The sequence below is a fragment of the Pogona vitticeps genome, chromosome 5 (genome assembly GCF_051106095.1).
Source record: "Pogona vitticeps strain Pit_001003342236 chromosome 5, PviZW2.1, whole genome shotgun sequence".
In the NCBI taxonomy this organism is placed as follows: Eukaryota; Metazoa; Chordata; class Lepidosauria; order Squamata; family Agamidae; genus Pogona; species Pogona vitticeps.
This window is the reverse complement of record NC_135787.1, coordinates 90,321,539-90,349,001: the sequence shown is the minus strand read 5'-3', so window position 1 is coordinate 90,349,001 and position 27,463 is coordinate 90,321,539. Positions and strand designations below refer to the sequence as shown.

The following is a 27,463-nucleotide window of genomic DNA, read 5'->3' as shown; positions in this document are numbered from 1 at the left end:
TTATAGCACCTGCCTTTTCTGCAGAAATGAGTGGTTTTCTTAGAAGCAGGAATAGAAATAGTTTATTTTTATTTATTTATTCAATTTATACCCTGCCCATCTAGACAAAAGTCTACTCTGGGTGGATAATAATACATAGAAGTAAAAACAATATAATAAAATAAAGGCAACAGTAATACTATAATTGAAAATGGCAAAAGTAATTAGGTGAGGACAGGAAGGAAAGCCTGCCTAAAGAGCCAGGTCTTACGTTTGCTCTTAAAAACACCCATCGAGGGAGCCAGACAGATCTCTGCGGGCATACTGTTCCAGAGGTGAGGGGCCACTGCCGAGAAGGCCCAGTTTCTTTTTCTTTCTCTCTGGGCCTCCCTTGGCATTAGGCCCCTCAGCCACCCAACTTGGCTAGAATGAGTGAGTTGGGTAGATCGAGGTGGGAGAAAGCGTTCTGCTAGATGTCGAGGTCCTAAACCATTTAGGGCTTTATATGTCATCATTAACACTTTGGAATCAATGCAGAAATGAATGGGCAGTCAATGCAGGGCAGCCAGAGTGGGGTAAATACAGTGGTGCCTTGCACAACGAGTGCCCCATAGAGCGATGAATTCGCTCTACAGTGACGCTTTTGCGATCGCTAATGCGATTGCAGAGCGATGCCCCCAATGGGCGAAAATTGCAGAGCGAAGGTCGGTAAGCGGTTCGCTTACCAACCTTCGCTTTGCAACCCGCCGATCAGCTGTTCTGCGGCTTCAAAATGGCCACCGGAACAGCCGAAATGGCTGGCCGCAGCGTTTTCACGCCCTTGGTAAGCAAGGGGAGGGCGCGAAAATGCTGCCGGAGCAGCCAAAATGGCTGCGCGCGGCGTTTTCGCGCCCTCCCCTCGCTTACCAAGGGCGTGAAAACGCTGCGGCCAGCCATTTCGGCTGTTCCGGTGGCCATTTTGGACCCGCCAGACAGCTGATCGCAGCCATTTTCGCACCCTCGTTCAGTGAGGGGAAGGCGCGAAAATGGCTGCCGGCCATCGGAGAAACATCGCTGAACGGTGAGTACAGCAACCGATTGGAATGCATTAACACTGTTTAATGCGTTCCAATGGGCTTTTCTGCCCCGCTCAGCGATGTTTCACACAGCAAGGGTTAATCCGGGACAGATTAACCTCACTGTGCGAGGCACCACTGTATTCTGATATATATTCTCACTCCAGTGAGAAGTCTGGCCACTGCATTCTGCATCATTTGAAGCTTCCGCATCAATCTCAAAGGTAGCCCCACGTAGAGCGCATTACAGTAGTCTAATCTCATGATTATAAACTCATGGACCAGAGTGGCGAGTGCCCCAACATCAAACTGGGCAATCTGCCAGATATAGAAACAGGCAGTGCGGACCACTGACACTATCTGGGTTTCCATGGTCAAACCCCCAAGCTGTGCACCTCACTCTTTGCAGTGAGAGTCACTCCCCCAAATCACCAATGGAGGGGCCATCCATCCTGAGAACCTCCGTCTTGTCCGAGTTCAGCCTCAGTCCATTCTCCTGCATTCATTACAGTACAGCCTCCAGGCAGTGCTGCAGGGATGGAACAGCATCCACTGTTGTTGGAAAAAATATGGAGAGCTGGATGTCATCAGCATACTGATGACACGAAGCCCCAGACCCCCTGATGACCGCACCCAGTGGCCTCATATAGATATTAAACAGCATTGGGGAGATAATCAAGCCCTGTGGAACCCCACAATTGAGACTTCATAGAGCCAATACACTCTCCTCAAGCTGTGCTCTTTGAGGACAGTCCTCCAAGAAGAATCAGAGCCAGGGAAGCACCAGACCACCAATTCCCAACTTGGAGAGCCTCCCCAGCAGGATATCACAGCCAACGGTATCAAAGGCCACCGAGATAGTGAAGAGGACCAACAGAGACATTTTGCCCCTGTCGGCCCCACTCGACAGGTCATAAAACAGGGTGACTAATGCTGTTTCCATTCCATGGCATGGCCTGAAGCCTAATTGGAATGGATCCAGGGCATTGGTTTCATCCAAAAGGACCTAGAGAATTGATGATCAGGGTTGGAATGCGTAGTCCTCTTTGCCCACAGTGCATCATCTGATTGGAGCTGCATCTTACTTTAAACAGTGAATTTTATATATTTGTAGTTAGTATTTAAAATGCTGTTAAGTACCCCAAAAGGCCAGATAATATTTTTCAGAGAAATACATTTTAAGTGAATTTTTTGATGTATTTCTAGAGGTGAAGTTTCAAGACGTGAAGATGTAAAGAAGCGCTCTCTATTCATAAAAGTTCTTTTCAATTCTAAAGAAGTATCAAGAACAGTTTCCCGCCAATTGAGCTCAGATTTCAGAGTTCATTTTGGGCAGATATTCAATCTCCAAATATTCAATTGGCCAGAAAGCTTGAAATTTCAGGTAGGTCATATTTGTCTTTTTGTATAATGTCTTATGCATACAAACCAACACTAATGCCCTGATGAAGACCTGTACATAGCCCCAGGCTTTGTATGAATTGTTGTGTTTTTTTTTCTAAAGTTCAGCCCCTTCCCCCCATGCTGAACAACAGTACTAGAGCAGCTTACAATATTAAAAATAGATTGTTAGAAAACATGGAATCCAGTATAAGCATCAGTAACTTAAATAGTTAAAATGGTTGTTTCCCCCGTCCAGGTAGACACACACAGCTTGATAACTCAGGACTTCTCATAAAGAACATTGGCATTAAATGTTCTTGTACAGGCCTCATACTGCCCAGATCGCAAGCTCAGCTGAAATCACACTATTGCAGGAGATGGTGTCTTTTGCTACAGTGCTTTTCAAAGTGGTGATCTGCAGACTGGTGCTAATCCATGAACTGCCACCCATCAATCTACAGCGAACTGCTAGGGAAAAAAGAAGTATGTTCTTCATCATGGCTTCCATGTGTGCACATAAATGGGTTCTGTGCCTGCATGAACACCAAATCAGAATGTTTCCCCCTAGCCTGTGCTGTGTGTGTGTTCAGCCTGCTCCTCTCAGTATTGTATTGCCCATTGTTGTAACAGCACCCAGAGACTGCTCCAGAGCTTCATTTTCTTAGAATATTCATAATTATTAATTACTTTTCTTCCTTTTCTCTTTATTTCCCCTTTTTCTCTCCTAAAATAAAAAATGCTATATAGTAGATTTAGTTATTGTGTAGTTCCTGCACCCCACCCTCACTGTTTAACCACCATTTTTTCTTGGTGGTTTATGGGTGTTTCAACTTCAATTGAATGTGCTAGCTGTGGCTCAGAAATCCCTCAAATAGATGGTCACAACCAATGTCTATTTTGTTTAGGGAAATTTCATTTGACTCACACTTCTAAAATTTGTAAGGGATTATTTTTTTAAAACATGGCAATCCCATTTACACTAATTTCTTTGGGGAAAATCACTTAAGGCTACTCAAAGCAGGCAACAGCTGGCCAAAATTTGTTTAAAAACCTAAATTCCCCAATGGGATGATATCTACCAGAGAACAGATCTTGAGATAAAGATACCATAACCTCTGTGGCTTCAAAACTGTCTTTGAAATCAACAAAGAAGACTGACTATGGTAGTAAAATCATAAGACTGCTACCAAAGCTGAAGCCGAAAAGCAGCAGCAGCAGAAGAAGAAACTGGTCTCTGCCATACCAATAGCAGTTCCTACAATTTCTCAGTCACCTGTGAGGGATCCAGTTGCCATTCAGTGTGAACCTATAGAACGTGTTGGCTCAGTATCAGATGGGAAACATTGAAGTCCATTTATCCAAAGTGTTCCTCTATCCTCACTAAAGTTACCATCCCATGGAATTTTCCTAGGAGGCGCTTACCATCTCCAACAATATTGAGGTGGCTCTTGATGTTGAGGACTCCTCGTGAAGGACTCCTCGTCCATTGAGATGCCACACACATCCAAATCCAAATAGGAGGAGGGAATCTAGGAGATCAGTCCATTTTGAAATCAACTCCTGATGTTATTCCTGCTCTAGGTCACCTTCAGTGTGGTCTCAATATCGAGAGGATCAATATTGTGCTCCTTTCTTCTGCCCACCACCTTACTTCTACAGAAATACGGGGTGATAATCACCATCATCATACATGAGTCAATCTCATTCTAGATAACTTATTGATATCATACCAGACAGGATAGATATGAAGCTCAATATGCAGCTCGCAATCAATCATGATCTCACTCCTCAACTCATAGGGAAAGGATGTCAGCACCAAAATCCACCTGATCATCATCTAGACCCCTAACCCCTGGGGGTAGGAAAAAGAGAAGTGCACCAGAGGAAGAATCTTGATTGTCAACACATACAAGATGCCTGATATCACCACCCAAGCACACATCAAAGAAGAGGGACAATATATCTGCAATCTGCCCAGCTCAACCTTAATGTTGGCTACTAACCTGACTATCCATATGATTTTTGTTATACCTACCATGTCCAGTCTTCCCTCTTGGCCCGACCCCAGAATCTTTCTGGACAAAGCATGAGGCTGAAATCAACTTTTAACTAAGATGGAAAAGGATACAAGTGACACTAGATTCTGATGCTGAATGCACTGAAGCTTCAGTGACATTGCTAGATCCTCACCTGACTCCAATGTGCAGGATTATGCCCCATTGTCTTCTTCTAAAATCTGTTGTCATATAATGACCTGATTGAATGGCAAAATCATTATAACTAGCAGTTTCAAAGTCAATTCAATTTCCTAAATTTTCCATTTTTCCAGAATTCAAAAGAAAACTAACATCCTGTTGTGCTGGAAACACTGACTGATTTGATTAGAAGGTTGTGGCAGAAACCATGTATCATTCCACTGAAATCCAGACAAATTAAGAACTATTACAGAGTACAATAAGAAGGAGTAACATTCTTATTCAAACATTCCACTACAAATTCTATCATAGTGTAGACTATGCAGATCAAGGACTCCAGAGGTGCCCCATCTAAAAGACAGGAAGAAATTAGATCTTTTAGCTAGGGAAGTTTATTCTCTGGCAGCTGTTCATATACACATTGCTAATTATCAGGCAATGATGGGCACTTCATTTGGGAGATATTCCAGCTGTTTATTTCCTGTTTCTCGCACAATAAAAAGTCACTTACCCAGTCTTTTCAACAGGAGACATTGCCTTGCAGGTCAGCAAATTCATTGCACTTGACTGTGCTGCAAAAAGTAGGGCAGTGAACATTACCCTTAGATGATATGCTTGGCTAAGATGTTGTGGACTCACTGATTATTCCAAATCTGGGGGAGATGGGATGAATCGTAACAGAAGTTCATCCCTCACTGAGCTAAATTTAGCAAGCATGGCTCAGCGAACTTTAGATGGGGAGATTATGCAAGCATTAGAACAGAGATTTGTGACTCAGAGAGGAGCAAGGCCAAAGATTACCGGCAGTTCCAGTGTTTCTTTTCAACTACCCAGTGGATTACAAAAGGGCAGCTTAATGTCCCATTTTCCTGAGGATACCATACAAAGGATACTTGCAGAGGATCCAGACCAGACCTGGAGTAGATTGAGAGAGATGGAGACCCAAGAAGAGCAGCAGGAGGACGTTGGGAGGGAGGAAGTTCCAGTCCAGACGGGCCTGCCAGCTGGTGTAATTCCTGAGGATGTCCAAACGCCTGTGGGAGATGCTTTGGCAGATGCCAGCAGGAATGTTTCTGATCAAAGGAGCCCAAGTTTACAAGGAGGTGATCAGCTAACGCTCATGATGGCCGACTTCATGGCTTGTCAGCGATAGTGGGTGAATGCTCAGCGTGCTGGTGAGTTGTTGTCACAAGAATACAGAAAATAACTTGCTTTATTACGTAGAGAGACTTTAGAAAGAGAATGTGTCAAGGACTCTTTAGAGAGCATTGACAGAAAGAATTTGCCTTATTACCAGGAGGGCGATGATGTTTTATCTTTTTTGACGAATTTTGAAATGGCTTGTAGGAATTTGAAGGTGCCAATTCAGCTGTATGTTAAATTGCTTCGTACACAAATCTCAGGACAGTTATCTGTAATTCTAGCAAGACAAGGAGACAGAGAAATCTCCTGGGATGATTTTAAAAATATTGTGCAGCAGAGATTCGGGTTTACACCTGAAATTTTGCACCAGAGATTTAGAAAAGTTAAAAGGAGTTACCAGGAAAGTTATTCTGCACTGGCAGACAGAATTGAGCAGATGGGTGATCAGTGGCTTGAGTCCACAGGAGTTAGAATGTTTGCAGAATTGAAAAGGTTCTACGTGGAACATTTTATGAACTTGGTACCATCAGAGATAAAAAGTACTTTGATGGAGAGCAATTATCAAGATTTGCAGACTTTGGCTTTGAAAACTGATGAGATACAGTGGTGCCTCGCACAACGATGTTAATTGGTTCCAAAAAACCCCCGTTCTGTGAAACATCGTTTTGTGAAACACCATTTCCCATAGGAATGCATTGAAAACCGGTTAATCCGTTCCAATTGGCTTTCAATGGAGAAAACAAAAATTCACCAAAAATTAATGACGCCTCAGAACAACACCAAATTAAGTTTGCTTACGTTTCACAAGCTGGACTATCGATGCCAAGCATTTAAAACAGGTTTCAAACAGTTTAAGGCACTTTTACAGGAGCGAAAAGGGACATCGTTGTGCGAAAATTCCCCATAGGAAACATCGTTGTGTGAGGCGGCAAATTTTTCGGGAAAAGCCATCGTTGTGTGAATTTATCGTTGTGTGAGGCACTCGTTGTGCGAGGCACCACTGTACTGTCTTTTAAGAGAACTTAACCTGGTGCTAAGCATAAGCCTATCTCAGAAACTCCTAGAAAGCAAAGTATGATTTTAAGAAGCCTGCAAAGCCTGCCTTTCAGGAAACCAGGCAAACTTCATTAGGGGAGCACAGAGGCAAGGCTCCTAGCCAAAATAAGCCACCTTTCCAATGTTTTGAATGTGGGGGAGAACATTTAAGAAAAGACTGTCCAAAACTGAATGTGCCAGCTAGCAAAACCCCTACTCCTGCTCCACGCAAGGTGAAGCAAAATACTCCTAAGGTGACATATCTAAGCTCTACCCCTCTGGACAGCCAGCAATTGCAAACAGAAAGCAGTTCAGTTCATGTTATTAACCAGTCAAGCCTTTTGCCTACACAAGGACAAGAAGGAGTTAACCTAATAGAATCTCCTTCTCCAGCCAGCGGAATGCAGGCAGCTGTAAATCAACTTGTTCCTAGAATTTTGGGGTTGGAAATTGCTGAAATATCAACTGAACCTGTTAAACAAGCTGAAAGAGAAGCTAAGTTCACAGTGGTGGACCCTTGTTCTTTAGTGTCTGAGGCGCAACGTATTTGGAGTACAGAAACATTTACAGAGACTATAGATTTGCAAACTTCTGATCGTGTTGTTACCTTGAGTGTGTCACGCGACAGTGCAGCTGATATAGTTCCATCAGCAAGAAATTTATTGATCCAGCATTGATTTTGTATAATTTAAGGTGTCCTGTAAGAACTTATGATCCTGAAGGAGCTGATAAGAAATTTTTTACCTCTAGCCTATGTTCACTTATCTTACAAGAGTTGGAATGATTACAAATATATTTTAACTCATGAAGGAAAACCTGATTTCTTGCTGGGTAATGATTTGGCTTACCTAGATTATCAAGAGAGTTTAAAAACTCCAACTGTTCAAGTGGTTATGCGTTCCCAAAGCAAACAAATTCAGGATGCTAAGTCTGATTTGTCCTCAGAGAACAACTCAGATGGAAACCTAATGCAACAGCAGCCTCTTGTGACCAAACCTGATAGTGCAGCTACTAATGAAATTAAGCCTGAGGTTTTAATTACAACAGGATCAGCTGAATTTAAAGCAAAGCAACTGAATGATCCTACTTTAACTGCTTTGAGGTCTCAAGCAGATAATTATGCAGTTCAACCTGTGCAACAGCAAGGTAACTTTTTATGGGGACAGAATGGACTTTTGTACAGAAAATTTCCCCAAGGCTAAGTTTAATGCTCAGCCTGTACAACAGTTAGTAGTTCCAAGGAAATACAGAGAAAAGATTCTGGAGATGGCTCATGATAACCCATGTAGTTGACATCAAGGAGTACAGAAAACTTTAAATGTTTATTGTCAAAGAACAGGCCATCAAACTGACAAAACAAAGGCAGAGATATAACCAGTACCAATTCCGAATCAAGTGTTCCAGTGTTTACAAATGGATGTATTAGGACCTTTTGTTCCTACTAAGTCTAAGAAGAAATACATAATCTCATTTATCTGTCAAGCAAGTAGATGGATCGAGGCCTACAGTATCAGCAACGTGTCTGCTCAAACAGTAGCACGTGTTGTGGTGGATTTGTGTTCACGTATTGGAATACCTTCTCAAATAGTTTGTGACCAAGCTGGTGCTTTTAAAAGTGAACTGATGAGGAAGATTTGTGAGATAAGTGGAATTCAATTAAACTTCAGCATATCCCATCATCCACAGTCTCATGGTCAAATTGAGAGAGGTCAACAAACTTTGCTTAGGATGATTAAAACTTTGGTTCAAGAATATGGGAAAAGTTGGGACAAACATTTGCCTTTTGCTTTGTTTGCTTATCGCAGTGCACCACATTCTTCTTTGGGAAATTTTTCTCCAGACGAGATTGTTTTTGGGAAAAATCTACAAGGACCTTTGGACTTGTTGAAATCTGATTGGGAAGGAGTGATACAGAGTAGTTCTGTACCTGTTGCTGATTTTGTTAGAAATCTTCAAGAGAAATTGTTAGCTGTGCAAGATCTGGCTAAAGAGAACTTATTGAGAGCACAAGCTAAGCAAAAGTATTTTCATGACAGGAAAGCCAGACACAGAGAATTTGCAGTTGGTGACTTGGTGCTTGTTCTGAAACCACTCAGACCTTCTAAGATAGAGGTTGTCTGGGAAGGTCCAAGAAAAGTTATTCAGAAACTGGGAAATGTTAATTACCTGGTCAAAATGTTGAATTCTGGGAAGAAACCTGTTATGTATCATGTCAATAGTTTGAAATTGTATAGAGACATATCTGCAATGATTTTTCAATGTCATGCTGCATGTATTCAACCTGAACAGGAACCTGTTGATATGTTGTCTGAATTACAGAATGCAGGTACCATGTACCATCTCTCTCTTCTGGAGTACCTGACAAAATAATATTGTCAGACCACCTACCCCCAGAACTCACTGGCATCATCTCCTGCACCCTAATTGTGGCAGTAGCCTGGCTGCCACAGCCCCATCTCCCTGCTTGCTCAGCCACTCAGCAGCTGAGCAGGGAGACTTGCCCCCTTGCTAGAGTGGCCTGGTGAGCAGGAAGGTCTCTGCAACAGCCAGAGATGCCGCCAGCCATGGAGACTGCGCACTGTACACCAAGTGGTCCAGCAGGTTCTGTGGGTGGGTGGTAATCAGGTCAGCCACCTGTGCTGGCAGGCTTCGTATTCATATACAAATACACCCTCATATCTAGCCTAGAACAAAGATTTTTAACCTTTTATGAGGTTGGAACCCCACTGAATCTCAAAATTCATTCTCTCGCCCCCTGAAAAATGTGTTCCAGTTTATTTGTTAGAAAATTACATTTATTGCAAACTATTTGCAAAAAACAACAACAACACAGATATACATGTACATATTGATGAAAACTTAAAATAATGTCTCAGTTTTTATGGTTCATTAGTTGTTTATTCATAATAATATTTTGAAAGTGATGTTCCTTTTTCAAAATACCTATGCATACATCATAGAATCATAGAAAAGTGAACTTGGAAGGGACCTACAAGGCCATCAAGTCCAACCCCCTGCTCAATGCAGGAATACAACCAAAGCATATCTGCCAGATGATTATCTAAGTTTTTCTTGAATGCCTCCCAAGGTAACTGGTTCCACTGTCGTACTGCTCTAACAGTTAGGAAGTTTTTTTATATATGCAACAGAAATTTGCTTTCCCTTGAGCCCATTGTTGCATGTTCTACAGTCTGGGATGATCGAGATCAGAATTTGTTCCTCCTCTGTGTGACAGCCTTTCAAATATTTGAAAAGTTCTATAATATCATCCCTCAGTCTTCTTTTCTCAAGGCTAAACATGCCCAATTCTTTCAGCCTTTCCTCATGAGGCTTGGTTTCCAGCCCCCTGATCTTCCTTGTTGCCCTCCACTGAACTTGTTCCAATTTGTTAGCATGCTTCTTGAAGTTTGGTGTCTAGAACCGGACACAATCCTCAAGATGAGGCCTAACCACTACTGAATATAGGTGGAATAGCATCATGCCGGATTTGGAAACTGTACTTCTATTAAAGCAGCCTAAAATAGCATTAGCCTTTTTGTAGCCACATCACACTGTTGGCTCATATTTAGCTTGAGATCTACAACAATTCCAAGATTCTTCTTGTTCGTAGTTTTGCTGAGCCAGGTATCCCCCATCTTGTAACTGTGATTCGTTTTTTTTCCGAGGTGCAATACTTTGCACTTATCCCTGTTGAATTTCATTCTGTTGCTTTTGGTCCAGGGCTCCATCCTATAAAGGTCATTTTGAATTTTGTTTCTGTCTTCTAGGGCAGTGGTCCTCAACCTTGGGCCTCCAGATGTTCTTGGACTTCAACTCCCAGAAATCCTGGCCAGAAGAGGTGGTGGTGTAGGCTTCCGGGAGTTGTAATCCAAGAACATCTGGAGGCCCAAGGTTGGGGACCACTGTTCTAGGGTATTAGCTATTCTGCCCAATTTTGTATCATCTGCAAATTTGACAAGCATTCCCTGCACTCCCTCACCCAAGTCATTAATAAAACTATTGAAGAGCACTGGGCCCAGGACTGAGCTTTGGGGTACCCCACTTGTCACTTCCTCCCAGTTAGAAAAGGACCCAGTACTCATCACCCTCTTGAGTATGATTCTGTAGCCAATTATGTATCCACCTGACACTTGATCTCTCCAGCCCACAGCTAGTTAGATTGCTAATCAGGGTATCATGGGGCACTTGGTCAAAAGCTTTGCTGAAGCCAAGATATACTATGTCTACAGCAGTCCCTCTGTCTATCAGGGAGGTGACCGGATAAAAAATGAGATCAAATTAGTGTAGCAGGATTTGTTCTTGACAAATCTGTGTTGGCTTCTAGTTATTACTGCCTTGTTTTCTAGGTGCTTGCACAATGACCGCTTTATGATCTGTTCCAGAATTTTGCCTGGGATTGATGTCAGGCGGACTGGCCTGTAGTTTCCTCTTTTTTGCTTGAAGATAGGGACAACATTAGCCCTCCTCCAATCCTCTGGCACCTCACCTGTTTCCCATGATTTCAAGAAAATAATGGATAGTGGTTCTGAGAGTTCTTTAGCCAGTTCCTTCAGTACTCTCAGATGCAGTTCATTTGGCCCTGGAGATTTGAACTCGTTCAAGGTGGTAAGGAATTCCTTGACTATTTGTTTATCAATCTTCAGCTGCAATCCTGTCTCGCTCCCCACCCGCCCCCCACTTGCACTTCCAATTTGTTTGGAAGTTCGTCGTCTGTCTTATGGGGAAAGACTGAACTAAAATAGGAATTGAGCACCTCTGCTTTTTCTTTGTCCTCTCTCATCATATTTCCATCTCCATTGTGGAGCTGTGCCACTGTGTCTTTCGTTTGCCTTTTGCTACTCACATACCTGAAGAATGCTTTTTATTGCTTTTAGTGTCCCTAGCTAACCTCAGCTCATTCTCAGCTTTTGCCCTCTTAATGCTATCCCTGCATTTTTCTTGCTTCTTGTCTGTATTCATCCTTGGTAGCCTGACCTTCTTTCCACTTCCTGTAAATGTCTTTTTTGGGTTTTAGGTCCTCCCTGAGCTTTTTGTGAAGCCATACTGGCCTTTTTTGCCGCCTCCCACATTTTTTCCTTGTTGGAATTGTTTGTAGTAGTGCCTTTAGAATTTCTTTTTAAAGAAGCTCCCATCCTTCTTGGGCTCCTTTTCTTGCTAGGATCTCCTGCCATGGGACCTTTCTTATCCTTGTTCTGAGATTATTAAAATTGGCTTTTTAAAATCCAGCAGAATTGTGAGGCTGTACTCTCCCTTCGTTTGCTTTGAAATCAAAAATTCTAGAAGGACATGGTCACTCTCATCTAGAGTTCCCCTTACTGCCTTTTCCCCCACCAAGTCGTCTCTGTTGGTCAGAATTAAGTCAAGGATAGCAAATCCTCTAGTTTCTTTCTCCACTTTTTGTAGGAGAAAACTACCAGCCACACAAGCCAGGTATTTCTTGGAAGGGCCATACTTGGCAGAATTTGCCTCCAAACATATATCTGGATAATTGAAATTTCCCATCACTACTACGTTGTGTCTCTTAAAAACCCTGCAATTTATTTATCAAATGTTTCACCCACTTCCTCAGTGGAGACTCGACCTACAGACTTTTCGACCTGCAGCCACTGTTCCAATATGGATTACTTCCATAAGTAGAGGGTCCACTGTACTATGTTTTTACAATATCCTTGCATTGATATATTTAATTCATTCAGATGAGTGAATATATCTGCTAAGTAGGCCATTTGAAGTATTGCATCTCTTCTTGCAGTCTTTAACTATATTACAATTTTGGTTAGTAAAAACCTGAGTAATTTTTTTGTGCATTGTGATATAATAGCACAGTATGGTCAGCACCGTTTTTTTCTACAAAATCACGAAAAATACAATAGGTGCTTGTTCTTGGATATAGTAGGGACGTGGTGGCACTGCGGGTTAAACTGCAGAAGCCTCTGTGCTGCAAAGTCAGAAGACCTACAATCGTAAGATCGAATCCATGCGACGGAGTGAGCTCCCATCGCTTGTCCCAGCTTCTGCCAACCCAGCAGTTCGAAAGCATGCAAATGCAAGTAGATAAATAAGTACCACCATGGTGGGAAGGTAACAGCGTACCGTGTCTAATCGTGCTGACCACGTGACCACGGAAACTGTCTTTGGACAAACGCTGGCTCTGTGGCTTAGAAACGACTGGACTAAATGTCAAGGGGAACCTTTACCTTTACCTTGGATATAATTTACTACATTTACTGCAGTCACTAAGTGTTGTTTTAAATTTTATGGCAAAGTTTTTGATATGAGTGCATGGCAGTGCAACATGCAATGTGTTATTTTAATGTGTTGTGCTTCTTTCTTCATATATGCAAAAACGTACCTAACATCGTGGGGGCACCATCAGCGGAAATTGAGCCTGTTAAATCCATTGGTGTTAGGTGTTTCAAAAAAAGTCTTCAATGAGATTGAAATCATCAGTTTCTTTTGCCATCAACTCCATTTGCTAAAAAAAAAATCTTCCAAAATTTCCTTTTCCTTTAGCATTGCACAAATACTAATCACTGACTGCTATTATTAACATCAGCTGACATGTCCAATTTCAGAGGACTGGCTTTAATATCTTACGCTACTTGCAGTAAATATTTCTATCCTGCCTTTTCTCCCCAGAAGGACCAAAGGAAGCTTACATAATTAAAAACAGGATTTAAAAGCTAAAACCAGTAAGTGTATAGCATCCTGATACATTCTGATTGGTCAGAATCATTTGCTGTGCAAATAATAGGAAACACATTTAAACATACATATATACAGATACAAATTCTGTGTTGTATAAATATATATACCAACAGGTCTACCAGTAAACCTCAACAAATCTCACCTAGTATCAATACAAATGATACAGTACAACTTCAAATGGCCTCCGAGCCATACAAAAAGAGTTCATGATATGATTCAGACCATAAAACAGGTAGTCCTGTTAGGTCAGGCAATTATGCATTCCGTTGAGAGGTTATTTGACTTCATGGCCTCAACAACAACAGTCATTGCTCATTGAAGACTCAAAATGAGGCCCCTACAGTCTTTCCTCCCTGTAACTTATGATGATTGGATTGATCTGCCAAATAAAACACTGTTTCTTTTGCCCCAAGTCAAAGCTTAACTGAGGTGTTGGATTAATTGGCATAATCTGCAGTTTGGAATGCCATTCTCTCAGCGAAAACCTGCTCTCCTGATTGTCACATATGGCAACAAAACTAGTTGGGGAGCTCAGTGCAGTAGCAGGGACCTACCTGGATGCCACACAAGGTGTCTCATCATATCAACTTCCTTGAGCTTCTTATGATTCACAAAGCTCTGAGAGCATTCAAAAGGGTGATAGCTGGTCAAATCATCCAAATCACCAAATCATCTACCTCAGTGGATGCCGTACTGTCCCTTCAGCGCTGCCTGGAGACTGTACTGGAATGGATGCAGTCGAACGGGTTGAGGCTGAACCCGGACAAGACGGAGGTCTTGAGGGTGGGTGGTCCTTCCACCAGTGGTATAGGCAACTCCCTTTCTTTTGGGGGGACGACCCTTGCCGCAAAGAGTGAGGTCCGCAGCTTGGGGGTACATCTGGACCCGGCGCTTACCATGGAAACCCATGTGGCGTCCGTGGCCCGCTCTGCCTATTTCCATCTATGGCGGATTGCCCAGCTGCGACCCTATCTTGATGGGGGGGCCCTCACTACTCTAGTCCACGCGCTTGTAATCTCAAGACTAGACCATTGTAATGCACTCTATGTGGGGCTACCTTTGAGGCTGACGCGGAAACTTCAGATGGTCCAGAATGCGGCAGCCAGGCTTCTTAGTGGGGTGAGAAAACACCAACATATCTCCCCCACTCTGGCTGCTTTGCACTGGTTGCCCGTCCGTTTCCGCGTTGACTTCAAAGTGTTAATGATTACATATAAAGCCCTAAACGGTTTGGGACCTCAATACCTGGCAGATCGTCTTCTCCCACCCAGAACTACCCGAATCACCCGACACAGCCAGCAGGGACGGCTGAGGGGTCTGACGCCGAGGGAGGCCCGGAAGGAAAAAACAAGAAATCGGGCCTTCTCGGCGGTGGCCCCTCGGCTGTGGAACACCCTCCCCACTGAAATTCGGCTGGCACCCTCGCTGGGCATTTTCAAAAGCCAGCTGAAAATTTGGCTGTTCAAGCAGGCCTTCCCTTCAGTCAATTAAGTCATTTTTATTTTTATTTTCTTTTATTCTTGCCATCTTGGGACTCTTTGCTTTAAATTAACTGTTAAAATCGTAAATGTATATTACATTTTGTATCATTTTGTTTTTAATGTAAACCTGTATATTTTAAATTGTTTTTATCTTCTAAATTGTGAGCCGCCCAGAGTAGACTATGTCTAGATGGGCGGCATATAAATGCAATAAATAAATAAATAAATAAATAAATAAATAAATAAATAAATAAATAAATAAATAAATAAATAAATAAATAAATAAAGGCAACATGACTGCAATATATTACCTGAATAAATGGAGGAGGGGGAACAAGTCTCTATTCTACTCTACTCCATGGGTGTGCTATGGTAGTAGTACATAACAAATCGCTTCTACCCAACAGCAGTACATGTAACGGGAATGGATAGCCAAAGAGCAGACCTCAGTAGGTAACAAAAGCAGAATCTTGAGTGGGAACTGTCTCAGATGATTTTGATTGGTTGCTGAGAGGTAAGTAGATGTCTTCACTACTCATCACAAGAAGAAATACCATATGTACTGTTCAAGGGCAAGCAGAGGGAAATATTCCATCAAATGGCAAAGGTCACTGATGTACATGTTCCCACTGATTCAGTGGACTATTGTCAAAATATGGGAAGACATAGTGAAGATAATATTGATCACACCCTAGTGGCCTCATCAACAGTGGCAGTGTGATGGCTCAGACTACCCCTACATCATGATCTTTCTTACATTTGAGGAATGATTCTACACTTAGATGTTGACTGCATGGAGGATATCCCACTAATCAAACATGTCTTGCAGAATGCATGAAAGCCTTCAACCAATTGACTTTACACTTACAAATGGAATAGATTCCTGGACTATACATCTCTGTGGCAGCCTTCTCTGCAGATGATTTTGAAATCCCTCCTCCATTTATAAAAGAATCTGGTCTTTCAGTCTCTTCCCTAAAAGTTTATCTAGCTGCCACGGTGGATTATCAGTCAGGAGATCACCTGTCCTTGTAACTTTTTATACAACCTACAGTAGCCACTTGGTCTAAACTATTGTCATTTGTGAACTACTACAGATAGAATTTGATGACACAAAGAGAGACCTCTTTTGGAAAGCCTGTGTTTTTCTATTTTGGCTTAACACCCATCTCCTAATTGTAAAGCTTGCTAGTTGCCTATTTATGTCCATACATGGAGGCCACAATGAAGGACAGGTTACTTACCTGTAACTGTGGTTCTTTAAGTGGCCGTGCATGTATTCATACAACCCACCCTCCCCACTTGTTTCACTGTCTCTAAACACTTGCAGATTTTATATTTCAACACTCTAATTGATATTGTGTTGTGCAAGATGAGAAAAATATGTGCACATTTTGTAATAATGGGCTCAAGTTACAAGATGCCAGATTTGAGTTCAATATCAGGAAAAAATTCAGCACAACAAAAGAATCAATTATCTTGGGAGATGGTAAGCTCTCCCGAAGCATTTGAAGATTTGAAGCAATATATGTCCAAATGCTCCAATTGCATGCATGACTGACTGATCTTTATGATAGGAATACACATACTAGATACCTCTATGAGTCTGAGCCAGTGACCTCCATTATACAAAGAAGCATCTGCAGTCCAGATATTTGTTCCCCACTGTTTGTGGCACTGTCCTCATTCAAGCCATGGCTTGAGAAGCTGGTAAATAAGGAGCAGATTCACTTTCCATTTTATGGAAGTTAAGTGTTTTAACTTCAACATATATATTTGAAGACATATTAGTACATATTGCTTCTTAAACCAAGCTTATGTTTTAATATTTTCAGTTAATAATAATAGAATTTGCATTCTCAAAGGTTTTCACAGCTGGGATCTGATGGTTGTTGTAGGTTTTTCGGGTTGTTTGGTTGTGTTTGCCTGTGACCTCCATTCCATACACCTTTGTTTCTAGACCTAAGAAGAATTTAGAATGGAGGAAAAATGTTTCTTTTTCTCCTGTGTATAACTTCAAGCTGCTGCTGAACAGGGGTCTTGTCCCCACAGCTATTCTAGAGGTTTCTGCCATGCAGTCCTCATGGGATCTGTACATTTACTTACAGTTACAGGCAGGCAATTCTGCCTTCTGCTAGTACAACATCAAAACCCTTAAACATATGTAGTCTTGCTCACTATCATGAGAACTTAGTTCCAAGGTAGCAGAGGATGTTATGTAAATTTATTTTAAGTTTGAGAACATCCGATAGTGTCTGGAAATAAAAAACCTTATTTTCTTTTCTCGCAGCTATATGAATCAATCGGACTTGGCAGTGCCAACTTGTTGATGGAAGTGTTTATACCAATCCCTGAGACTACAGTTCTAACTGGGAGAGCTCCTGTAGAAGAACTAGAATTCAGCAGTGACCAGTCTATATTGGTGGACCATGAAGGAGTGGGGAGTGGTAAAGAGTTTGTTTTCTTACTATTTTTTAAATTCAGGGATAAGCAGTTCAATGTACTGGATAGAGTGATGAACTAGGACTCAGGAGGCATGGGTTTGAATTGCTCAGCCACAAAAGCTCACTGCAGGTGTGGAATTAGAAAAGCCTCCTGTTACCTATCTCATTTATTTTGAAAGCTCTATTAAGGTTGTTATAAGTCAGTTATTTAGATGCTCATGGTGATGTAGATTGTCATGTTTTAGATTAAGATCCCCACTTAGCCATGAGCTGCTCTCAATCTTTCCATCTAAGAAGATTCTTTTAAAGACGTGGGGAATGATATTGTGTAAACCCCTCTGAACTCCTTTGACGGCAATAATTGCATTGAATATACCTGGTTATATCCCTTTATTTTGCCCTTATCAAAATTCTTAAATTAGATTAAATTAAAAGATGGTAACTGTGTCAACTCCACATTGCGTGCATCTTACATATAGGTAGGTGTCGGTATGCATGATGAGTAATGGGGGTTTGATTGGCTATGATAAGCTGGATGTGTGTCAGAAGAGTTGTAAGCAGTTAGGAAAGAGAAATGTGGGTTCTGATTGGCTGCCTGAGTGTAGAGATTCTGTGTGTCTGCATTTATTACATATTCATTTTCCCTCTAGTTATAACTGTTCTGGCACACATCCAGCTTATCACTATGAATCAAAATCCAATCACTCACCATACATACCAATACCTACACATAGATACACATAGATATGTATGAGTGTGTGTGAGAGAAATCAGTTTTAGCTGATTTCAGTTTTTAGTACAGTGAGTTTAGGTTAAGAGACAGAAAAAACTAGGATGCTTTCAGAGTGACATCAGAGAGAGTGAAGGAAAAGTGTGGGAGATTAGAAATAGTTTAAGAGCTGTGTTATTAGGAAGAGCTGGGTGTTTTGTTTTTGTGAAGAAGCTGGAAAGTTTTCTTGGAATATGTGGGATACCAAGGATCTATTCAGACTTAAGCTATATAAAGGAGAGAAGTAAAGTAATTATCACTCATAAAATATTATACCATACATAACTGCTGGCTGGTGCTGGGAAGCATAGTCAGGGCTATGTCACCAAAATAATAAAGTTTGTGTATGTTTCACCAAAGTTGGTATTACTCTTTTTTTAAAAATCAGGACAGTTAAAAAACTCTGCACTTATCTATGACAGTGTTTAAGGAGCAATGTAAAGGTAACATTGTCTGTTTACCTACTTTTGGTAAAAGTAATATTCTGAGGGAAGAAGTCCCTGTTACTCCAGTAGTATTGTGCTTGACATGAGTAGCTAAATATATGTCTTCATTTCTTTACCAAATGAGTTAAAAGTTGCATGCGGTATAAGCACTTTCCTATTCCAAATATTTTGATTTTTTTGCAGGATTAAAATATCAGAAATAGTTGTTCCAAATATATTTTAGGTCTTTCATTGCTCTAGTTGTATAGTAAGAATTCATAGTGCTTATGTTTTAAAACAACATTGGAGATTGGCTTTATACTTTTCTTAATTAAATATTAAATAGAAATTTTGAATACAGTATATGAGTTTACTAGGGTTGGACTTTGCAATCTGTTGAGGCTGTCTGAAATTTTGGGAACTGCCCAGAGGTAAATATGTCACACTGTTAGAATTTGGTGATATAAATCAAAGGATAGTATTGGCATCCTGTACCCTACACCACATATGATCTGAACCCCCATTTTTTGAGAATAGCAGCTGGACAATGTTAGCAATAACATCCTTTCTATATTGTGAAAACTCAAAATGGGAAACCTATGAAAATTCAGATTTAATTTTTTCCCCAATTAGTACTTTGACAGACTTCTTATTTTTATTAATGACCTAGATCAGTGGATTCATGGAATGCTAATCAAATTTGTGGATTACACAAAATTGGGTGGAATAGCTAACACCCTGGAAGATAGAAATTAAATTCCAAATGATCTGGATAGGCTTGAGCACTGGGTTGAAAAGAACAGAATGAAATTCAACAGGGATAAATGCCAAATACTGCACCTAAGGAAAAAAAAGCCAAACACAGAATTATAAGATGGGAGATATCTGGCTGAGCAATACTACAGCTGAGAAGGATCTTGGAATTGTTCTAGATCACAAGCTGAAAATGAGCCAACAATGTAATGTGACTACATAAAAGGCAAATGCTCTTTTCGGCTTCATTAACAGAAGTATAGTCTCCGAATTCCATGAGATACTAGTTCCCCTCTATTCGGCATTGGTTAGGCCTCATCTTGAGTACTGCGTCCAGTCCACCGCACTTCAAGAAGCGTGCTGACAAGTTGGAACAAGTTCAGGGGAGGGCAACAAGGATGATCAGGGAGCTGGAAACTAAGCCTTATGAGGAAATACTAAAAGAACTGGGCATGTTTAACCTTGAGAAAATAAGGAGAGATGTGATAGCACTCTTCTAATACTTGAAAGGCTGTTATACAGAGGGGCAGGATCTGTTCTCAATAATCCCTGAGTGCAGGACATGCAAAAATGGGCTCAAGTTACAGGAAGCCAGATTTCAGTTGAATATCAGGAAACACTTCCTTACTGTTAGAGCAGTATGGGAATGGAACCAATTACCTCAAGAGGTGGTGAGTGCTCCAGCACTGGAGAAATTTAGACAACCACCTGGCAGACATCCTTTGATTTGTTTTCTTGCACTGAGCAGTGGATTGGAATCAGTAGCCTTATAGGCCCCTTCCAACTTCATGATTCTATGGTTCTATTATACAGGAACATAAAGAAGAGCGCCTTTGAACCAGACCAAAGACCTGGCACCCATTTTCCATATTGACCAGTCTGATGCCTTGTGTATTAGTATGCCTCATAAAGACAATGGCAATTGCCAACTCTAGCTAATGCTCCCCAGTAGTTAGGATTCAGTGTCATACAATATGCAAATATGAAGTTTCCATATAAATGTCATGACTCATGAGCCCTTATTGGAGCTCTTTCAATTTGTTTAATCCTCGTTTAAAACCCACTGGTAGCATTCATTGTATCTGGTAGGAAATCCATTGAATTGATTATGCATTGTGAAAAGAAAAGTATTTTCATCAGAACAGAATCTGCTTCCAGTCAATTTAGTAGATGACCTTGAGTTTTAGCTGTAAAAAAGGAGGAAAAACATATTTTTCCACAGTAGGCATCATTCTATAAACCTCTTTTTAAAAAACCAGAAAGCATAAAATATTGTAGTTTTGCTACATCTATAAATTTCCTTAACTCCTGATCACTTCAGTGAAATTGTTTCACTCTGCTGTGGCCACAATTGTTTTACCTATATACACAGGTGTATAAACCATAGTGGCAAATTACCATGAATTAAACAGTCATTCTTAGTATTCCTCAGTGCTCACCAAGCCACAAATGTGGCATGCAGTGAGAACTGTATTATTGTATTGATTTTTAGTTGTATTCTCTCTCTTTTCTGAAGATCTGTGCTATTTTTGGCATTGTTATCGTAACTACAAATGGTGACTCCTTAACCAGTGGCAAGTCACAGCTGTGATTTAAGCTGTTGCACTTATGTTGGCCTACATTCTGTCCCTCCCCCCTCTTTTGAAGCTGGTTTGACTTGGACAATATTCAAACTTGCAGCATGGATTTATATAAGAGCATTGTGACAATTGATAGACTATTATCTTTCTGAATAGTTCCCAGGAGCGAGTTTTTCACTGGCTGGCAGTATGAACTGAAAGTCCATGGTCGCTTTCAAATTCTTACAGATGTCCAGTCACCCTGAGTTGGAGAACTAACTCTTCTGCTTCGTATTCATAACTGGTAGCTATATCTGGTCTAGTACTGGTTGTAAGGTATAAAAGTTAATGTATAGTGTTCTATAATTACTATTATTTGCTAGAGATTCACTTTTTTCCTTGTTCTTAAGAAAATCTGTCTGCATGGGTGTTGTTGCACTGTGGGCATCTTGGAGATCTAATGTTTCCAGAAGCTTCAGTATCTTTTGTTTCAGATTTAGTAGATCAGACCCACCTGTGTTGACACAAGCACTGATGCACCCGTGCTGAGAGAGCTCAGGAGATAGCACCAGCCATAAAGTTACAAAGTTACATACAGATATATTATTAGAAAACCAGGAAGACCTCAGTTTGTCCCCACAAGGGAAGAAGACAATTCACAAGTTGACCTGTTCCCTTACTGTAATATACTGGTTACACAAAGACAGAGTTCCTGCCTCCAGGGCAGATTATCTCAAGTATCCAAAAGGGGCTTCAAAGGCTCTTTGAAGTATCTTTTGGCCAGAATTCCCCCGAAAAATATAAACTGAAAGACAAGTCCTGAAAACATAAGAAAGGGCTTAAATATTTAGCTTGGGAAGAGAAAGGGGAAACAGAGGTAGCTGAGAAGAGGAGAGATGAGTCCTTTGGATAGAACAGCTAGCGAGTAGGTTAGAGCCATCATGTTTGTCACATGTGGCTGATAGAATCTTAGTTAGCTGTAATAGCCACATTCTTTTGTCTTTTGCCTGTTGCTAGAATCTCATGCTTTGCTTGAAGATCCTTAAATGTAATCTTGAAACTTAAATGCTTTTTACTAGAGATGGGGTTATTCAGATTCATATATGAATATCCCCTCACAGGTGACATTAATGAGGATCCAGCCCCATGGGGCCGTGGATATAGACAGTGTGATTCTATGAATGGCTTCACAGTGCGCGATCCAATCACCACTCCTGGCAGAAGGTGGGAGGACAAGACTCGCTGCACAGTTGAATAGTGGCCAGCCCTTGTTGGATCCTGACAGCCTAGGGGCTTGGAGGAAAACCCTGGTGCAAGTGCTGCAAACCCATTTGGAGTTCAGGATGGAGGGTGCTCTGGCTTTTCCTCCTTCCACAGTAGAATGGAACCCTTTCCACCTGCATGGTGGTGAGGTGGCACCAGCGCAATGGGAGGTGACTTTGGAGACCTCCCCGGGTGGCTGCAGCCTGGCAAATTCCTTGATACAATGACACCTTCTGCCACCTTTTCAGTTGTAATGTCAAAATAATATGTTGCATCCCCTACCTCTTTGATTTCTATCTCTTTGTTAAGATAGTTTAAAATCTCTTTGTAGTGCTGTTTCCTTTAATAGCTATATGTAAGCCATCTACATAAGAATACAGGTGAAATGTCCATTTATGCATCTGGTAAACAAGTACTGATCTGCATCACCTTGCTTGAAACTTTGTTGTAAAAGCATCTTTTTCAGTTCCTGGTTCCACACCCAAGCAGCTTCCTTCTGTCCATACAGGCCTTTTTGAAATTTGCAAACAGAATCAGGATGCTCTTGGTTAATGAAGCTAAGTGGCTGCTCCATATACAACTCCTCTGCAATCTCTCCATGTAAAAATGCAGTCTTGACATCTAGGGGCTTGACTTGCATTTTTCTGGAGGCTGCCACACTCAGGAGCATTCTTATTGTGTTCTACTTAACAACAGGAGCAAAGGTTTCATCAAAGTCTTTTCCATATATCTGTAGGAACCCGTTTATAACTAGTCTTGCTTTGTAGCACTCTGCTTCTCTGTTTGCACCTTGTTTCAGCTTGAATGTTCACTTGCATCTGATAGCTCTCTTGCCTGGTGGTGGTAGCTCAGTTAGTATCCATGTCTGATCCTTATGCAGTGGTTCTATTTTGTTCCTTTGCACATTTTCTCCATCTGTTGGCTTCAACTGCCAGCATCTGGTCAGTCTCTCAGGTTACTGGCTTATTTCTCTACAATGATCTTGAGAGATAGGACAGGCGAAGAGCTGTACACTTTTTTTAAGTTGCAATGAGAATCTGATGGCTGGCTTTGGAACATCTTGTGATGCCTGTAAAGAATGTGCCTCCTTAAAGGAGCTATTCCACTAGGGCAGGGGTGGGCAATTAATTTCTATAGGGGACCACATGAAAAATCTGAACTATGTTTGGGGGCTGAACCATAAATAATAGGCCCCCAATTTGTGCGTAGTAATAGGCCATCATTGGGTGAGGCCCTGCGGTGAACAAACTACAAGGCTGGCATAGTTATCTCCGTAAACTTTTTATTTAATTTTTTATTTTATTTAGGAACAAGGATAAAGGGTACAAAAAGAAAGAGGGGATAGGAAAGGAAAAATGGTTTTGGGGGATAGGAAGCATATAGTATAACATCATCCAATCAGTTCATATTACTAATACATATCAACTTTTTGCTTTTTCACAGTTTGATTACCCTCCTGCTTTTATCTTATCATTTAATTTTAATTTTATTCTATGTTATTCCAACATTGTCTGGTAGCTGCTGCGATTTATACAATACATCCCATTGTTCAGTTTCTTTTTGAATTGAACAGTCTTTCAGCCCATCTGACAGAATATCCATTTTTTTCACTTCCCATATTTTCACCATAAGATTGTCTGGTTTCAGTATCTCTGCCTCCTTAAGATTTTTGTCATAAAGCTTTTTAACTTTGGAAGCTGCATGGGTCACTGGATAACTCTCTACTGCATTCATATTACCTGGTGTCATGTCTAATACAGACGATTCTAAAGTCTGTACAACTTCATTTAAGTTTTGTTTGGCATCTACTGTCCCCTCTTTCGTCCCTTTCATCAAATCTTCTATTTTGCTAAGACCTGCATTCACTCACTGGAACCCTGTTAATATTAGCCTTTGTATATTAATCTGCCATTCCTTTTCTATTTCTTGCACCACTATTCCAGAACTTTGGGATTGAACAGACCAAGTCTCCATTTGTTCTTTTGAATTTTTGGGGTCCATCTCAGGCTTTGGGGTTTGCATAAATACCACAATAATCACCCCCTAGAAATCCTTCCACAATTTCCACAATTTTATCAACAATTCAAACCCCTCATCATAAACCTCTCCTTAGATCTCCCTCCAATCTTTGTCCAAATATTGTAGTATAAAAATCAACTTTTAGCCCAGCAAATACAATATCAATTAGAACCGTGACGCAGTTATTTCTTCTTCTCCTGAGTTCAGCACGCTTCTATTATTAGACTCACACGCGGTCTGCAGTCCGACAAACAAAACAACAATCACAGAGACTCAAACTGTCCAGTAGATTGTCCTTGAAACTCGTCTTGTGATCTTCATTAACCCCTTAATGCTCCTTAGTCCAGTCGGCCACGTCAGCTCCTTCTCCCGAAAACCACCAGATTCTATTATTTATAGTTCACAAAGTCCAGAGAAGGCAAAGAGTAACGTATCCCAGCCACACTGCATCCACCAAAGTCTCTTAAATCCAGTCAGACGGTGTTGCTGTCTGGGATTCTTTTCCAGAAACATAAGATTTATTTTTCCATCTCAGACTCTTGGCTTTAGAATCAGCCTGGTGTTTTAAGAGTTCACTTGGAGAAGCTTAGTTTTGCTTTTGAGTCAGACTGATAAGATAAACCCGCCGCTGCATTTATTCTTTCAGCCAAATATTTTCATTCTTATTTCAGCTTAATGAGGCTGTTTCATAAATCAGAGGCTTCGGCTTACTTACTTGTTATATATTATTAGTTTATATTGGTTGCTCTCCTCTCCCCCGGTAAAGGGTTCCTCGCGGCTCAGTGCCAAAAAATGGTGCCCGCTCCAGTCCGTGCATGGTGATTTCTTCAGAAGAAAAAAGTCTGGGTCTGCCTCCCTTTCTTCTCCTTCTGCTGCTCACCATCTGCTTCAGAGAGACTTCTTCTAGACTCTCCTTTGATCCCCATTTCAAAAGGGGGATCCCGAACCGGAGGGTTCCAGTTTTCCCCAGAGAGCTCTTCTCTGGAGTTGCTGGCAGCACCGCAACAAAGCCCCGCCTCCCTTATCTCCGTAAACTTTTAAGGGAGTTAACTATGTGAGCGTTGTAATTCATTCACCATGTGTGTGTGTGGGGAAACCCAGACACTGAGGTAACTCACCTGTTCTCCATTCCCCCACAGCCTTCCTCTCCGACTGTCTTCTATCCCGCACAGGTGATGTGCTGCATCATCACATCACCTGTGCAAGGATCGCTTCCGGCCTCTTGAGCCACAGGCTCTACAGTGTGCGGCTCAAGAGTAACAGTCAAAACTTACGAGATCCCAGCGTCAAATCTCGTAAGTTTTGCTTACTGCCATGCTGGGTGATGAGCCGGAGCTCCGGCTCACTCGGCGGTGATGGGCGGTCCAGACAGGAGTGGCAATGGGTGGGCCGGACTGGAGCGGCTCTCAGATTACATTGCAGAATATCAAACCCTTCACCTTAAATTTTCATGGAATCACCATTAGCAACTTTAATATTTCCATTAGATCTCTCATCAAGATTTATAAAGAAATCTTTTTGATTTGAGTCAAAGATCCAGCCTGAGTCAATGATCCAGCAATTTGATTTCTGTTCACAATCATGGCCCGTGCATACTTTCCATTTACATACTGTTCCAGCCTTTCCATTTGTCTCTCTGTTTGTCAGACTCTACATATTTTCTGTCTTTGTTGTTTTATTTAAAACTACTAGTGCTTCTATTGGTTAAGAAATCTTTTGGGAATGGACACTCATTTGTCATGTGACCCATCTTTCCACATCTCCAGCAGTTTTCTATTTCCTTTCCTACTCAGCTTCTAATTTGGGCCACTTTCAGTTGAGATCTCATTTTGGTCTATGCACTCTTCCCTCAGACAGAACACAGACACTCCTGAAAACTTAGCTGTTTAGTCTACGCTTTCCTTTCAGCAGTGCTGGGCTTAGGAGTATCGGAGCCCTACGTAGTTCGAAATCCAATGCTGGGGCCAGGATCTGAAGTCTGTCTGGAATTCTGGGCAGTCAATCTTAGCACTTTTCATTGGAGGTTGCTTTGCATGCAGGTTTTCTCAGAACTCATTGGAAGCTGAGTCTCTTAAAGACAAAGAAAACTTGCCTTTGTCTATCTCGTTCTTCCTTGCCCCCATCCCCTACTTCCTTTCCATGCAATAGTGTTTGGCCATGAGTTACTCAGCTGCCCTCTGCTTGTCAGTTTCATTCCAAAGGTGCTTTAATTGTCCTGACATGTATATTATTGCTGTGTGGAGTTCTTTCTCATTCTATGCCTGAACAGTCTGTTGCTCGAATCCAATAAGCCCAGCTGCCAGGACAGGTGTGTGTGTGGGGGGGGGGGGAAAGAGAAACCAAACCTATTATAGAATATTTTTGAGGGGGAGAAAGAGGAAGAGGAGGAAGAAAAAAATCCATGTGTAACCAAAACTCCACTGGTCAGACCCAAGCAATCCAAGGAAGAAGTGTACAAGTTGGACAAAAAAGCATCAAAGCATTCACTTAGTGAGGCTGTGAGAATGCCCATTTTATGTCTACCAGTCAGTTCAAAGCCAGTTAAATGTAAATCGTTGAACACTGTTAACAGAGCAGAAATGTGTTTTTCACAATCTTGCTTGCTATCAAGATGAAACCATACCAGTTCCCTAATAAAAACTGACTTTGTCTTAGCGCTAGAAAAAACATAAGATCTTTCAAATGCTTCTAGAATCTCTAGCAGTTTCACAGCCTTTAATGTATACCATCTGTTTATCTGAGAAACAACATGAAATTATTACTTTTCCTATACGACCCTCATGTTTCCATTCAGCCCTGGCTTGTGCTGCTTTTGTTTTTTTTTTTTTTTTTGTCTTTGTAAACAAACATGCACTATCAAATTTCTGTGGCCTGTTTTCACCACTGATAGAAATTCAAAACTCTGACATTTTGCCCAAAATTCGTTTCTGTGATCTAGAGCCATTTTTCTTCTTTTCTTTCTGAGCAAGTTTGGTTAGCAATCTTAGAAAAGAAACAATTCTCTTCAGCCAGTTATGAGGTGTTTTGGGAGACAGGGGAGAAGAAGAAGAAAAACAACACTTAGAAAAACAACAGTGCCTGAAAAACACTTGTTAGCAATCTGCCTGTTTCTCTGGTCACTGGAGATTGGGCCCTTTAACTGTTATGGAGTTTTGAATTTTGGCTAAACTCTTCTAGATGCATAAAAGTGCAAGGATTTACAAAGCAGAATTGGCTTCAAGTCTCCCCAGAGTAGGCCACCCTTTGTTCTCA

General features: G+C 41.3%; 1 protein-coding gene across 5 annotated transcripts in view; it reads left to right on the top strand.

Annotated features, from left to right (window-relative positions):
* CC2D2A (coiled-coil and C2 domain containing 2A) overlaps positions 1 to 27,463 on the top strand; it is a 144,341-nt gene that overhangs the window by 52,964 nt on the left and 63,914 nt on the right. For all 5 annotated transcript variants that reach the window (XM_020806583.3, XM_073001050.2, XM_073001051.2 and 2 more), the window contains 2 exons: positions 2,241 to 2,418; positions 17,270 to 17,426. In XM_020806583.3, coding sequence (XP_020662242.2) covers positions 2,241 to 2,418; positions 17,270 to 17,426 — 335 coding nt within the window. The remainder of the gene's footprint in view (positions 1 to 2,240; positions 2,419 to 17,269; positions 17,427 to 27,463) is intronic.